This window comes from Dreissena polymorpha, chromosome 10, assembly GCF_020536995.1.
Source record: "Dreissena polymorpha isolate Duluth1 chromosome 10, UMN_Dpol_1.0, whole genome shotgun sequence".
NCBI classification, from domain to species: domain Eukaryota; kingdom Metazoa; phylum Mollusca; class Bivalvia; order Myida; family Dreissenidae; genus Dreissena; species Dreissena polymorpha.
The window spans coordinates 38,195,551-38,212,796 of NC_068364.1; the positions used below are offsets into that span (position 1 = coordinate 38,195,551).

General features: G+C 37.0%; 1 protein-coding gene across 1 annotated transcript; it reads right to left on the reverse strand.

Moving 5' to 3' along the window:
• Positions 1-11,421: 11,421 nt before the first annotated feature.
• LOC127847280 (uncharacterized) lies at positions 11,422-15,789 on the reverse strand. The gene is made up of 3 exons (XM_052379085.1): positions 15,541-15,789; positions 13,854-13,976; positions 11,422-11,813 (listed from the first exon to the last, which is right to left on the reverse strand). Exons 1-3 carry the CDS (start codon positions 15,770-15,772, stop codon positions 11,797-11,799), a joined length of 372 nt encoding a protein of 123 aa, XP_052235045.1. The 5' UTR covers positions 15,773-15,789; the 3' UTR covers positions 11,422-11,796.
• Between the last annotated feature and the right edge of the window lie 1,457 nt (positions 15,790-17,246).

Genomic DNA, 17,246 nt, shown 5'->3' on the forward strand with positions numbered 1-17,246 from the left:
TCTTAATATGGGCTCTCCGTTGTAGTGACAGCCATTGTGTGAATATGTGTTTTGTCACTGTGACCTTGACTTTTGACATAGTGACCCGAAAATCAATAGGGGTAATCTGCCAGTCATGATCAATGCACAATTATGTTCGGGTCACTGTGACTTTGACCTTTGACCTAGTGACCTGAAAATCAATAGGGGTCATCTGCGAGTCATGATCAATATACCTATCAAGTTTCATGATCCTAGGCCGAAGCGTTCTAGAGTTATCATCCGGAAACCATTTTACTATTTCGGGTCACTTTGACCTTGACCTTTGACCTAGTGACCTGAAAATCAATAGGGGTCATCTGCGAGTCATGATCAATCTACCTATCAAGTTTCATGATCCTAGGAATAAGCGTTCTTCAGTTATCATCCGGAAACCATTTTACTATTTCGGGTCACCGTGAACATGACCTTTGACCTAGTGACCTCAAAATCAATAGGGGTCATCTGCAAGTCATGATCAATCTACATATCAAGTTTCATGATCCTAGGCATAAGCATTCTTGAGTTATCATCCGGAAACCATTTTACTATTTCGGGTCACCATGACCTTGACCTTTGACCTAGTGACCTGAAAATCAATAGGGGTCATCTGCGAGTCATGATCTATGTACCTATGAAGTTTAATGATCCTAAGCATAAGCGTTCTTGAGTTATCATCCGGAAACCATTTTACTATTTCGGATCACCGCGATCTTGACCTTTGATCTAGTGACCTGAAAATCAATAGGGATCATCTGCCAGCCATTATCAATCTACCTACGAAGTTGCATGATCCTAGGCATAAGCGTTCTTGAGTTATCATTCGGAAACCATTTTACTATTTTGGGTCACTGTGACCTTGACCTTTTACCTAGTGACCTGAAAATCAATACGAGTCATCTGCCAGTCATGATCAATCTACCTATCAAGTTTCATGATCCTAGGTCTAAGTGTTCTTGAGTTATCATCCGGAAACTATTTTACTATTTCGGATCACTGTGACCTTGACCTTTGATCTAGTGACCTGAAAATCAATAGGGGTCATCTGCGAGTCATGATCAATCTACCTATCAAGTTTCATGATCCTAGGCCTAAGCATTCTTGAGTTATCATCGGGAAACCATTTTACTATTTCGGGTCACCGTGACCTTGACCTTTGACCTAGTGACCTCAAAATCAATAGGGGTCATTTGCAAGTCATGATCAATGTACTTATGAAGTTTCATGATCCTAGGCCCAAGCGTTCTTGAATTATCATCCGGAAACCACCTGGTGGACGGACCGACCGACAGACCGACCGACAGACCGACAGACCGACATGTGCAAAGCAATATACCCCCTCTTCTTCGAAGGGGGGCATAAATATAGAATAAATATAGCATATTCAATTTGTAACCAAATATGTTATCAGTAACGTAAGCATAAAATGTTATTCTTCCAATACGCAATATCCTTAAAAAATATTGCTAAAAACTCTATTTTACCATATAACATCTGGCATTTTTACCGATCGCATTTTTACCTATGGCATTTTTACCACTTTACTTCTGGCATTTTTACCGCACACCGAACCTCTAGCGAAGTGAACGAAATAAATAAAACAAATAAAAAGAAAAGCTCACAAAACATAATCAATTTATCAAAGCTCTTGGATCAGCGTTCCGGTAAATGCGTTATAAGCATAAGAAAAATCCTGATCCATTACTAGCTCTTCAATTTAATAAAGCTTACTTTTGTTTTTTCCTATTAGTTTTTTTATATATAATTTTATAGGAAATTATGAATTCTTGAATCCGAAAGTTAAGCTTAATTTAATTAACGTTAATTTTATTGACGTAAATTTTCCCGCAGTTTAATGTACGTTAAGTCAATGACGTAACATCCGCTTTCTGTTATTATTTGTATTATCCTGATAGAGGCGTAAGCCGAAACATTGATAAAAAAGGAAAGAAAAATATGTGTTTTTGTTGGATTTATCATACTATATTATAAGCATAAGCGAATTCTGTAACATATGATGCGTTGCATGGATAGGTCAAACGCACCCAGACGTGCTCGTTTTTTTTTCACTTTCACAGGTGTGGATGCCGATGAATATGACGTGTGTGAAGTATGATATTCAAATGTAGCCGTAAAACGCTCAAAGTTGCTCATATCAGCAGTTCCTTTTTCCTTGTATTATTTCTACTTGACATAGTCCTTAAGTTTCAGAATTTAAAGGGCATATCGACTGTAAATACGGATTTATGTCTTAAGGAATACATAAAATGTTAGCTTGACACACATGTCTCGCTTTTATACAGTTTGATAACACATTCTTGTTTATAATGATGTAATTTATCCCCGGGCTACTTTTAGTGGGCTACAGAGAATCAGCAGTAGTAAAATGAATGTAATTTATCCCCGGGCTACTTTTAGTGGGCTACAGAAAATCAGCAGTAGTAAAATGAATGTAATTTATCCCCGGGCTACTTTAAGTGGGCTACAGAGAATCAGCAGTAGTAAAATGAATGTAATTTATCCCCGGGCTACTTTTATTGGGCTACATAGAATCAGCAGTAGTAAAATGAATGTAATTTATCCCCGGGCTACTTTTATTGGGCTACAGAGAATCAGCAGTAGTAATATGAATGTAATTTATCCCCGGGCTACTTTTAGTGGGCTACAGAGAATCAGCAGTAGTAAAATGAATGTAATTTATCCCCGGGCTACTTTTATTGGGCTACAGAGAATCAGCAGTAGTAATATGAATGTAATTTATCCCCGGGCTACTTTTATTGGGCTACAGAGAATCAGCAGTAGTAAAATGAATGCAATTTATCCCCGGGCTACTTTTATTGGGCTACAGAGAATCAGCAGTAGTAATATGAATGTAATTTATCCCCGGGCTACTTTTATTGGGCTACAGAGAATCAGCAGTAGTAATATGAATGCAATTAACATTCAGTACAAGATGGTGCTTCATGTACATTTTTCTGTTATCATAATGAATTTTATCAATTTTTGTTTCTAGATACATCTGCTTCACAAGATTGTTTATTGTATTGCTTTTAAAATTATATAATGGTGGAACTGCCGTGATATACTCCTTTAAGGAGTTTCGATACTCGAGGTTATTGACACATTTATATTTTTGCTCCACAAATTCCTTATTCGTTGCATGAGTAATTGTTGGTTTAACCCATTTATGCCTAGTGGACTCTCCCATCCTTCTAAATTGGATCAATTTATTTCCAAAATAAGGGATGTCTGGTATATTTGTTTCTATATTTAGAATATTGCTTACAGAAATTCCTTTAAGCAAACAGCTCAGACTCTGATGGCCCAGGGTCTACGCTGTTTGCCAAGGCCTTTTTCTAGACGCTACGCATAAATGGGTTAAGCTCTCCCGTTTTTACTTTTATGATTGAAGTCCTTTGTATTCAACATCAACATTGCTAAAAGCGCAAAACATTTTAGTGTGCATGTTGTTGAAGGATGCGCTTGGTTATCAGAAGGGAATACACTATTTCTAAGTATGAAGTTAGGATGTTATTAAGCATAATGCAGTTTTGGTAAGATATTTCCTTCATACGCTTTGTTGCAGTTATTCGCCGAAAATTCATTTTAGCGATACTCATTTTTTTATAGATTCTAGGCAAATCATGTGAGTGCGGCATTTCATATGGCATTATATTAACAAATAATTTCATAATTCAGAAAGTTATGTTAAGTGCTAAGTCAATTATTTTGCTTTAAACTTGCGTATATGTTGTCAACGTTGTGGTTCGAATTGTTTACCGAATGGTCATGTTAGAGATGTACAATACAAACACGTGTAGGAGTTTTAATTTAAAGCAAATGTGCTCGACAAAGTCGTTGTTTTACAGAGAAATATGTGTTTGTTATATTCATGATGTAATTTTATGACATCTTGAAGAACCGAAATAACACCGAACCGGGATCTAAAAGTAAACTCCTTTGAATTCTTAATTCACGTGTTCGCCAGTCGCCGGTAATTCTCCGGTTAAGGTTGACTAAGATGTGATCAGTAAGGGCGAGTGGCGGCTTGTGCATTGGAAAAGGACAATGTGGCGCTTCAGAACAGCGCCGTGTCGCAGCTCCACGCAAAAAGAGCTTATGAAAAACACTAAAACTTGCAACAACTCCATATAACTGTTTCACAACAAAACTCCTATCCATACTGTGTTTTGTTATTTATTTCTATGAAATGAAAACTGTCACAGTGCGGTTTTGTTTAATGTCGAACATATGAAATTTCATGGATTAATGGCTTAGCAATAAGGCTCCAAAATTATTGTTTCCTTAAAAAAAAAATGTAAATCAAAGCATATTTCTTATAAAAAATGGATATTTTTCTTACAAGAATCAGACTTGTTTTTTAACTAAATTTCTTTTTGAACAAACAACTCGGTTTTTATTTGAGTCATTTATTATAGAAACGACAAATTCACAATTTATTTCATAATTATCCAATTTACAAAACATAAAATAATAGAAAAGGTGCACGGTAAGGACATATTAAAGAATCATCAATTGATTGATAATAGCAAATGTAAAATTTAAAGTAATGCCATAAAACGCTATATACATATTTGGTTATACAATTTTTCCTAATTAATTTGAATATTTTAAGCAACGCTACGTACTTTTAATATTTTTTATATTAAGCACAATAAATATTGTTGAACAGAACATAAGTTATGTTCTACCTAATACAGCTTAAAATAGCTAATGTTATGTTATTTCGTCAAGTTAAAATAATCCTTCATAAGCTAGATTACACCTAAGGTTTAGGTTAAAAGAGGCAATTAAACATATTCATTGATCCCTTGGAACTATCATAAAACATTGCACAAACAAATTAAATCTGGGACCTCCTTATGTAAAGATGGGCATCCTATCAACTTTTCCGAAATCAAATTTAATCTAAAAGTGATTATTAAAAAACAATGTGTTTGTTTTTGTTTTTCTTGCAAAAAAACACAGTTATTGAATGGGGAAAACCTACACAGGTTGGTATTCTGACTGTTTGGGATTACATCTTGAAACATGGAATAAATACACCAAAAATATGTAGGAAGAGGGCGATAATACTGCATCTTAATTAAGAACAGTTAAGCAGATATAACAATTTCACAATCAACCAGTGAACATTTAACAAAGCCTATAACTAATCTGCCAAGGCCCCATGGCTTCGAAAGTTTGAGATCTCCATCTTGGTCTAAACTAACACTTTTGACCAATGAAAATGGGGTTTACATTCAATGTTGACAACTTGCTCTAAACTGACAATATGGACCAATGGCAATGTTTGTTACTTTAAAGATTGCCAATTTGTTCTTATCTAACACTTTGGGCATATGATAAAAGTTATTGCATTCAGGTTCGACAACTTTTTCTAAAACTAATTCTTTGGAACAATGAGAATGTTTATTTCATTTTAGGTTTGACAAGGCGTTCTAAACAAACTCGTTGAACCAATGACAATGATTGGTACAATAAAGGTTTGACAACGTGTTCTAACTAAGACTTTGAACAAATGACATTGGTTGTTACAATCATGGTTTGTCAACATGTTCTAAACTAACACTTTGGACAAATGACACTCGTTTTTACATTCACGAGTTGACAACTTATTATAAACTAACACCTTGAAACAATTACTGTGGGTGATTCATTCAAGGTTTGATTTTCATTTCATTTCTCAACTTTTCATATCTTTGCGAACGTGAATACAATAAAATACTTAAAATAGTAATGGCTTTAAATTAATAATAATAATTTGTTTCTCAGATAAAAAGTTAAAATTATTCAGCTACAAATAAACATCATGCCAAAATTAATTTTCTTTACACAATTGTATAAAATCGAGCACTGGATACAGTCTGGATAAAAACAAAGGCGTGTTTAAAAATAGTGGACGAACATTAATTAAAAGTTATTAAATTCGCATTATAGATTGGTTTTTAAATTATAAATAAATTATACAATAACATTTGTCAAAATATGAAATTTTTGCAAAAGTTATATAAAAATCTTCCAATTTTTACAAACTAATTTTTAAAATGTGGATTAGGAAAATGAATAACTTTTTATAATACTTATACAATTATGTTTAACCTCTCAGATAAAAGGAGCATAATAGATTGGACAAAATGTGTTACAAACAGTACACAAAACATATATATTTTAGCCTAAGAACTTCCTTATAATATATATTTACTTATCAACACACAATACCAATAATATTTAGAGATGTTATATACAAGTTACAATTATTCTATGCACTGGCTAAAACAATTTCAAATTGCTGTTAATATGAAATAAACCTGGAACACGCATTTCCGTTTTTTTATGATATATATAATATATTTCAATTAAGGACAATTTACTTCGAATTTTCAATAAATTGTTGATACCCCATCATATAAACGTCCGAAAATTAAACTTACACTTTTTTCTTGTGTAAGTAACATTAATGTATCCTTCTACAAATAAACAGGTCAGACGTATTTTATTCTTCGTCCTGAATATGTAAAAATATTTTACGTAATGTACAACGTTACGTTATCCTCGTGGAAACTGTGGGGTTTAATATTTAATTGCATTTGTATCGCGTTTTGATTGAAAAATATGTACATCTACAACTTAAGTGTATAACTCAAGACACATTGGCTTTAAAATCATTAAACAGTTAATTGCGGCCTACACAAAAATGCTGCAATAAATATTGAGCAATAGTCTAGAATTTGTATTTTATTTTGAGCCAAATCATCATATAACTTGACCAATCACGTGTCCAATCTTAAAAGTTTTATTTAAGTCAGTATATACCATTTAATGTCTTTTTCCTATTAATGTTTTACTTTTATTTCATTTTTGATACTTGAATTGACAAAATATCAAATATAAATGTTCACGGTTTTGAGAATGTTTTAGCAAAGTTACTCGTGCATATATACATGACATAAAATATACGTCGATAACAATAACTCTTACACCCACAATGCATTATTGTCTGTAGTCTCCCATTGATTGTTATTTTCACGATGATTATGCCTTAAATTTAGACAATATGTTTGTGTGTGTGGTATACTAGAAAACCATGTTAAGGCTAATGTATATAATATTAATTTACATACGATATACGAAGACATACTTTGGAGGGTGAGGGTGGGGCATTTTTTTAAAGTTATTTTTGAACAATAATGCTACAAAGACATGTAGATTTTAAAATGCGAAACTATTCTATCTCATTTGGAAATTTAACCCATTTATGCCTAGCGTCTAGAAAAAAGGCCTTGGCAATCAGCGTAGACCCAGATGAGACGCCGCATGATGCCGCGTGTCATCAGGGTCTGCGCTGTTTGCTTAAAGGAATTTCTGTAAGAAATATTCGAAATATAGAAATAAATATACAAGATATCCCTAATTTTGAAAATAAATTGATCCAATTTAGAAGAATTGGAGAGTCCACTAGGCATAAATGGGTTAGGAAGTTACAACAAGTTCACTCTGAAACCATTGAGTTCCGTTTATTATACAGTGTTATCACAGAACACACACATCATTGTGAACTGCTTTCAAAAACAACATTGTTTGTTCAAAATCACAACCATATAAAAAGATGAAATACACCTGGAAAAATACCAATTGTGCACTTATTTCATTAGAGCATTGACTATACAAATGCATACATGACATAGTAGTTAATAATACATACACGTGTATACATGAAATCAAGTCCTAACCTAGAAATATATTTTGAAATAAAAGCGTAAGGCAGTGCCAGCTTTAAAGATGTTGATTGTCTGTGGAGTTTAACTGCATGAACAAGAGTTTGAAAACGGTCTGAATGGCTCAACTTTGACCAATTATGACTTTGATGCAGTTCTAAGGGAACTAATATATCTATTATCAATACAATACAGGCAATAACAAACGTGTTACACAAACTAGCAACTAGCAAACACGCATTTGGACATTATATATTATACTTTACTTAGCTAATCATTCATCTGTACCATTGAATCATATTTATATATGAGGTATACTATTGTACCATTTGATCCCACTGACTTGACCATATATATTTGTGTACCATATATTTATAGTTTTACAGCAATATATACTCAAGATTGTCTCATTTAATCCCATTCACTTACATGGATGAAGTACGTTGTACATTACTTTGTTACAATTAATCCCATTTACAAAGTGAGATATACTCCTTAATTATTAAATCCTATTTCAATAATGAATTACTCTTCTGCGATGTTAAACCCCAGTAAGGGAAAGGGATACACCACCGCTACATTCTATTCCTCTTCCATTTCATTCCAGTAAGGTAGTGAGATATTTGAATGTAACATTTTTACCAGTAAGATAGTGGGGTATTCCAATGTACCAAATTATACCAGTAAGATAGTAAAGTATAGCAAGGTACGATTTTATTTCAAAAACATAGTGTGATGTTCCAAAATACAATTTGATCCCATTAAGATAGTGTGATATTCCAATGAACCATTTTATACCATTAAGATAGTGGGATATTCCCCGGTACAAAAATATGTCATAAGTGAGATTGTTAAATACATTCCATAGAAACCCTTTGTTGAACAATAGCATACATCTTCGTTGCGAAGAAAGGTAACCGTAGAAAAATGTTAAGAGAATAAATCATGCAAAAAGGAAAGCGAACATGACAAAATCAATTTTGTGCATATAATATGTACACGAATGATATGAATACAAATATCTAAAGTTATTAACCCATTCATGCCTAGCGTCCTGAAAAAAGGACATTGCAAACAGCGTAGACCCAGATGAGACGCCGCATAATGCGGCGTCTCATCTGGGTCTGCGCTGTTTGCTTAAATGAATTTCTTTATGAAATATTCTAAATATAGAAATAAATACACTTGACACCCCTACTTTTGGAAATAAATTGATCCAATTTAGAAGGATGGGAGAGTCCACTGGGCATAAATGGGTTAAGAACGCCCGTCTGATGGATACTATCTATTTCACATGCTATAAGCATACTTCTACAATCAGCAAGGCACCCATAAGTAAGACATTCTTTGCTGTCCCATCACCATGCCGGTATTAAATTAAATACCAAAGTCATATTTGTGACAACAACACGGTCGGTCACCCACTCAGGTGTTATTGGTAAATATGGACCGAAAGGACCTGACAACTGACGTCATTCTGTTAATCGTCCTTTCATCTTTTTTTATCAAGTTTCTTGAGTTGAAGTTCTCTTTTTTCATTTTAAATAAAAATATAGACTATGTGAAAAATACATAACTAGATGAGTTTTTCTAATATTATTATAATCGTATTCAACTAAATAGTTGATTTGCTCTGCACAAAAATGATTGTCCTCGTCTGAGAGTCAATCATCTTCTTTCTAATAAATACTGTAATATCATTATGAAATGTGAGCCATTAATTGTTGTTTATTTCGTGTGATGACCAATCAACGAATTTCAAACAAATACACCGGAAAACGACTCACGCAATTTCCTATTTTTCCCAAATAAAAAATCCAAGGTTTAACGCGTCCTTAAACAAGTCTTTGTTTGAACAACCACGAAAGTTCATCCCGACAAATAAATATGATTTTACAGCATATTAACCCTTTACCACTTAGATACGTATTAAACCCTTTACCACTTAGATACGTATTTAACCCTTTACCACTTAGATACGTATTAAACCCTTTACCACTTAGTTACGTATTAAACCCTTTACCACTTAGATACGTATTAAACCCTTTACCACTTAGTTACGTATTAAACCCTTTACCACTAAGTTACGTATTAAACCCTTTACCACTTAGTTACGTATTAAACCCTTTACCACTTAGATACGTATTAAACCCTTTACCACTTAGATATGTATTAAACCCTTTACCACTTAGTTACGTATTTAACCCTTAACCACTTAGATACGTATTTAACCCTTTACCACTTAGATACGTATTTAACCCTTTACCACTTAGATACGTATTAAACCCTTTACCACTTAGATACGTATCAAACCCTTTACGACTTAGTTACGTATTTAACCCTTAACCACTTAGATACGTATTTAACCCTTTACCACTTAGATACGTATTTAACCCTTTAACTCTTAGATACATGTTAACCCTTTACCACTTAGATACGTATTTAACCCTTTACCACTTAGATACGTATTTAACCCTTTACCACTTAGATGCATATTAACCCTTTACCACTTAGATACGTATTTAACCCTTTACCACTTAGATACGTATTTAACCCTTTGCCACTTAGATACGTATTTAACCCTTTGCCACTTAGATACGTATTTAATCCTTTACCACTTAGATACGTATTTAACCCTTTACCACTTAGATACGTATTTAACCCTTTAACACTTAGATACGATTTTAACCATCTACCACTTAGATACGTATTCAACCCTTTGCCACTAAGATACGTATTTAACCCTTTACCACTTTACCCTTTACCACTTAGATAAGTATTTAAACATTGATACAACCTACAATTTTCTCATTAAAGGAGAACAAATATTCACCAGCATCAAATGCCTTCAAAGATAAAAATCTCTCCTTTAAGTTCCGCGTAATGTGAAACTCAATCTTATGACAAATGCAGCTAGCATGGCTGAATACCAAACAGGAACGGCCCTGTCAGCAATAAAGTAGTGCATGGTGCAGCTCCCGACCAGACAACGATAACACTACACTGGAGCTACGCTGACCGCATGTGGCATAAGACCCATTTCGCATGACGCGGCTCATTAAATACCAGCTGAATTAAGTTCTCTTCACCCCCCTTCTATCTCTCTCTCTCTCTCTCTCTCGATAGTCTGCGATATCTCTATCAGCTAGCTCTATCTTCTATCTGCTTCTATCTGCTGTATCTTGTCCCTCTATTGTCGCTATCTCTCTATGTCTGTCTCTCTCGCTATCGTCTCTATCTCGCTCTCGAGAGAGAGAGGCGAGAGAGATAGAGAGAGAGATTAGCTCAGAGAGAGGAGAGGGAGAGAGAGCGAGTAGGATCTCTCATCCTCTCTAGTATCTCTGTGTTCTCTTCTGTCTCTCTCGTGTATCGGTCTCTATTCTCTCTGGTCGCTCTCTCTCGGTTCTCTATCTCTCGAGAGGTACGAATGAGAGCGAGAGAGAGAGAGCGAGAGAGAGAGAGAGAGAGGAGAGAGAGAGAGAGAGAGAGAGCGAGAGAGAGGAGAGCGCGAGAGAGACGGCGAGAGCGCGAGCGCGAGAGGGAGAGAGTCTGAGCGAGGAGAGCGGGAATCGCTATAGCGATGCGAGGCGTAGGAGCGGGACGGCGCGCTATCTCTCTCTCTCTCCTATATCTGTCTCTCTCTCCGCTCTCTCATCTGTCTCTCTGTCTCTCTCTCTGTCTCTCTCTGTCTCTCTCTCTCTCTCTCTCTCTCTCTCTCTCTCTCTCTCTCTCTCTCCCTCTCACTAAAACATTTGTATGATTCATGATGACCCATTCGCAGTTTTGTTTTGAAACAACAACTGGGATTAAATCATTCCCAAACTTCCCCGTTGACTGACAGTTCTGTGTGGCCGACGGAGAATGTGAAATACTGCAAATGAAAGCTTCCGCTTGAGACGAACTAGTCTGTCTCTTTCTCCGAATGGGAGTCTGTGCAAAAAAAAAAAATAGCCATGCCAGCTTCGAATTGTTCGAGCGAGTCCGTATAGTAGTCACAGTATTGTAATCAATGTCACACCTTAGCGCATGCTTCCGGCTCTCATATATGCTCAGCACCTGAAACACAACGCAGGATACATGCAAGCTCATTAGTAACTATGGTTTGACAATTTACAAAAAGGCGGAGGTCAATTTTAATAATGTTGAGCCTCGCTCTTGGAAATCGGGGCTTAGTGCATATGCGTAAAGTGTCCTCCCTGATTAGCTTGTGAACTCCAAACAGGCTAATCAGGGATCATTGACGGCACTTTCGGCCTAAATAAAGTATTCGTTTAGAAGAAACTACCTTTAAATAAACACAAACAATCCATAAAAACGGAAAGTGTCGTCCCCGATAAGCGGACTGCACAAGTTAATCCGGGATGACACTTGACGCACACGCATAAAGTCCACTTTTCCCAGAAAGCGGCTCATTATGGTATGAAAGTCTACAATTTAATGGTCAATTTAAATGTGTCTTGTTCTGAGAAAACTGGGCTTAATTCATGTGCGTAAAGTGTCGTCCCAGATTAGCCTGTGCAGTCCGCACAGGCTAATCAGGGACGACACTTTCCGCTTAAATGGTATTTTTAGTTTCAAAGAAGTCCCTCCTTACCGAAAATCAAGTTTAGGCGGAAAGTGTCGTCCCTGATTAGCCTGTGCGGACTGCACAGGCTAATCTGGGACGACACTTTATGCACATGAATAAAGCCCAGTTTTATCAGAACAAGACACAAATAAACTTAAGTTCGATTTGAATATTAAAAGCAATTATGCAGCTTAAGGATATACATGTATTAACGTATATTACATTAAAACTGATGCATATTTGCTTTCAAAAAATAATTGTCATCTTAAAAATTAAAGCATACACTGTAATTAAGGATGGTATTTGAATCAGATAAAAAACTAAACTTAAGCAAACATGATTTCATTCCTTGGTTGAATTAAAAATAACTATTTTTCTACTTTGAATTTATTATGCTCCCCAAAAAATTGTGGGGGGGGGGGAGCATGTAGTCGTCGCTTCGTCTGTCCGTGCGTGTGTCCGTCCGTCCGTTCACATTTTTTGTTCGGGCTATTTCTCAGCAATTAATGACCGGTATTCAATTAAACTGTATGGGAATCTTCACTACCGAGAGGACATGTGCTTATTATCAGCCGGTTCTGGTCGGATGATTTTTCACAGAGTTATGACCCTTTGAAATTTTCCATTAACTGTACATATATTGCAATTCTTGTTCGGGCTATTTCTCAGCAACTAATGACCGGAATTCAATAAAACTTTATGGGAAGCTTCACTACCAAAAGGAGATGTGCATATAATCAGCAAGTTATTGTCCGATGATTTTTCACAGACTTATGGCCCTTTGAAATTTTCCATTAACTGTACATATAGTGCAATCCTTGTCCGGGCGATTTCTCAGCAACTAAGGACATGGAATTGAATGAAACTTTATGGGAAGCTTCACTACCAAGAGGAGATGTGCACATTATCAGCCGGTTCTGGTCGGATGAATTTTCACATACTTATGGCCTTTTTAAATTTTCCATTGTACATATAATACAATTCTTGTCCGAGCTATTTCTCAGCAACTAATTACCGGAATTCAAGTAACTTTATGGGAAGCTTCACTACCAAGAGGACATATGCATACTATCAGCCGGTTATGGTCGGATGATTTTTCCAAGAGTTATGGCCCTTTGAAATTTTCTATAAACTGTACAAATAGTGCAATTCTTGTCCGGGCTATTTCTCCCCAACTACTGACTGGAATTCAATGAAGCTTTATGGGAAGCTTAACTACCTTAAGGAGACGCGCATGTTATTTGTGGGTTATGGCTAGATGATTTATTTAGAGAGTTATGGCCCTTTGAAATTTTTAAGTTGCTAAACCATCCATTGTATTATTTTGTCCAAAGTTATGCCCCTCAAGGCGTTTCCTTTTATCTGAATATAAAGTGCAATATTGTGACAAAAAACCTTTGGGGAGCATCGCCCGTCCCCGACGGATTTCTTGTTTTAAAAAGGCTCTTGTTTTCTGAACCAGCAAAATTATTGTAAGATAAAACTAAGATATTTTGCGCAGTGGACCCTGGCAAGGTTTAACATCCCACCTGTCTGTTGGACGGTCTTGAGCAGTGGAGCGGTGGGTCCGTGTTCGTCAGACGGTGTTGTCACAGTGATAACCACGTCGGCGTTTGGCAGGTCCGAGCCCAGATGATGGCGGTCAATAGACGCTGCAAACACAACAATAGACGCTCGGAAAACTGATCAATAGTCGCTTGCAAAACCAATCATTAGACTCTTAGAAAAAACGCATCAATAGACGCTTGCAAAACACATCAATAGTCGCTGGAAAAAATATTAATAGACGCTGGAAAATACAACAATAGACGCCAGTAAATACAGCGGCACAAAACTAGTTCTGTAAAAACGAGAGTGAAAACAAACAATTGAGCCTGGTTCTGGGAAGACCAGGCTAAATGCAAGTGCGTAAAGTGTCGTCCCAGATTAGCCTGCGCAGTTCGCACTGGCTAATCAATGACCACACTGCCGCCTAAACTAGATTTTTGTATAGAAGAGACTTCCCTTGAACAAAAATTATATAGAAGTGGAAATTGTCGTCCCTGATTAGCCTGTGCGAACTACACAGGCTAATCTGTGGCGACACTTTTCAAACGTACATTAAGCCCGCTTTTTCAAGAACGAGGCACAATTTTCACCCTGCGTAACGTACAGTCCGGTGAAAGAAGTAGTAGTTAAAATGAGCATTTAATCCCTTTGCAACGAACGATTGGAGGATCGCATGATCGGAGGAATCGAACAAAATAGAATTGCTTAACAATAAAAATACTGATTGATATTCCAAGCATAAAATTTCGTGGATGTTATTTTGTGGATTTCTTATTTTTGAATAGAATGAGGAGTTTGCGATGGTGATGTTTGTGTTGAATTCGTGGATTGTTCAATCCTCCAAATCAACAAAAAATAATGTCCCACAAATAATACAAATTTTACAGTAACTGGTCCTGTTAATACATTTTATCAAACAAAGGTACTTCCGTTAAAAAACAAGACTAACCAAGCCTTGCCATATGGACAGCTTCACTAGTAATAGTAGAGATGAAATGCACCAGATGGAATCGTATGAGCATGGTAAATGTTTTGATTCCTTAAATGTATGCTATGTTTATGGTTCAGGTTGTGTGTTTTTACACTATGGTATATAAGTTAATATGATTACAGTATTGTGTGCGTATACCTATGTGTTTTACAGTGTTAAATATTAGAAAACCGCATGTTTTACACTGCTGTGTGGGTATTTCTGTATGTTTCACACTATTGTGTGTGTCATGCTGTATGTTTCACACCAGTGTGTAAGTAAAATTGTATGTTTCACACTGTTTGTGGGTAATACTCTATGTTTACAATGTTGTGTGGGAATAACTGTGCGTTGCACACAGTTTTATGTGTATAACTATGTTTTACACTGTTGATTGTGTACAAATGTATGGCTCACATTGTTGTGTGATTTTATGTCTTTGGTTCATACTGTTGTGTGGGTATAACTGTATATTTCACACTGTACTTATACGACTGTATTGCTGTATGTATGCCTGTTACGTTTGCATAAACCTGTATGTTTAACGTTTTGTGTATGTTCCACTCATGTGTGTATAACTGTTTGTTTCACAATTTGTGTGCAAAAACCTGTATGTTTCACACGCGTGTATGCGTTTACCTTTATGTTTCACACATTTTTGTGCGTATAACACTGTTGTACACTGCTTGTGCGTATACCTCTATGTTTCGCACTGTTGCGGTGGCCTCCAGCCGGCGCCGCGGCGCTGTTTGGCTCATGGGAGGGCCGCCGGCTGACGGAGGGCGTCGGGTCGGCCGTCGGGCACATCTGGAAGCTGCCCCTACGGCTTCGGTTGCTGCGGACGCTACCCTGGCGGCTCGGGCCGCGACTACCCTGCCGGCTGGGGCCGCGACTCTCGCGTAATCCCGTAATGCTGTTGACCACCGTCATGTGATCTTGGTAAGCGGGCTGCTCCAGGCGGTTTACTGCGAACGAGAGTGATAATATTCGTCGCTTTCCGGGAAATCCGGGCTAAAGCCTTAATGCACGTGCGTAACGTGTCGTTTCAGATAAGCATGTGCAGTCTGCACAAGCTTATCAGAGACGACACTTTCCGTTTAGACTGGATTGGCGCCTAGAGACTGACTTGAAACACAAGGCCGGTTAATACCGACCAACAACTATTCTAGATTCTGCCTCGTATGTAAAAATTATCCCATAAACCGTTATTAACAGCTCTTACATTGATGAATACGTTGCGTAACGGATGACCTTACAAGTTGCGAACAACTATGCGCGCACTTACGTTCCTTGCCGAGCACTTACGTTCATTGCCGAGCACCTACGTTCTTTGCCGAGCAATAACGTTCCTTGCCGAGCACTTACGTTCATTGCCGAGCAGTCACGTTCCTTGTTGAGCACTTACGTTCCTTGCCGAGCACTTACGTTCCTTGCCGAAGGAGCGACGGACCCACATCAGTTTGATTCCGTCGTGTATTTCCGGTCGGCGCTGGCCGCAGCAGCAGTAAATGATCATACAGAACGTCAGGGCGATCACAAACGCTGCGGCCACACTCAGACCCGTTCTGCAAATAAATAAGCCGCGTTCGTAAAAAACTTGACGACCACTTTCCGGAGATATACGATCAAGTTAGACATAGAACAATCACAATGGAAAAGTATATATGAGCTGTGCAATACGAAAACTGGGCTAATGCGTGGACGTGAAGTGTCGACCCTGATTAGCCTGTGCAGTCCGCATAGGCTAATCAGGGACGACACTGTACGTCCAGACTAGATTTTCGGTTAGAAGAGGCTTCCTTTAAACTATAATTTTCATAAAAGTGGAATGTGTCGTCCCTGATTGGCCCGTGGGGACTGCACAGACTAGTCTGGGATTACACTTTACACGCAAATGCATCAAGCCCAGTGTTCATAGATAGCGACTCATATTTTTATACTATAGCGTGGTGTTTGTCCAATAGAACATTATTTATCCTGTCACATGCTTTTAATTCAGCCCGATAACCAGGTAACCTAATATCCCACAAGATACTAGTATTAGGCTAGATGACCATGTGACCTCGAATATCCGTCACTCGCTCTGTTTTACTGTGACATGACGTCATTGTCTTGATGAAATGACGTCATTATTCCAGCGAAACTCTCCAGTTAAACTCTTTTAAAGTGTAAATAAACGGTGAAAAAAAAGCATAAAATAAAAAGAAATAAATGTGACATGTATTGGTGACGTGGATGGAGAATGGTTATCTGGCTCGTCGGGGGATCTTATCCGGTGAGCCGAATTCTCCGACTTGCCAGATAACCATTCTCCATCCACGTCACCAACCTATTATTCTCTATATCACAGGGATGTAAGAAAGGAAAGTCTTGCATACCACAATCACACCTTCCCTAAAAAAAT

Bases quoted from the DNA above. Each gene is read 5' to 3' on its own strand.
- LOC127847280 (XM_052379085.1), bottom strand. From the start codon at position 15,772: ATGACGGTGGTCAACAGCATTACGGGATTACGCGAGAGTCGCGGCCCC. The intron at 13,977-15,540 runs GTATACGCACAA...TTGTGTTTGCAG, and splicing joins CAACAGTGCGAAACATAGAG to CGTCTATTGACCGCCATCAT.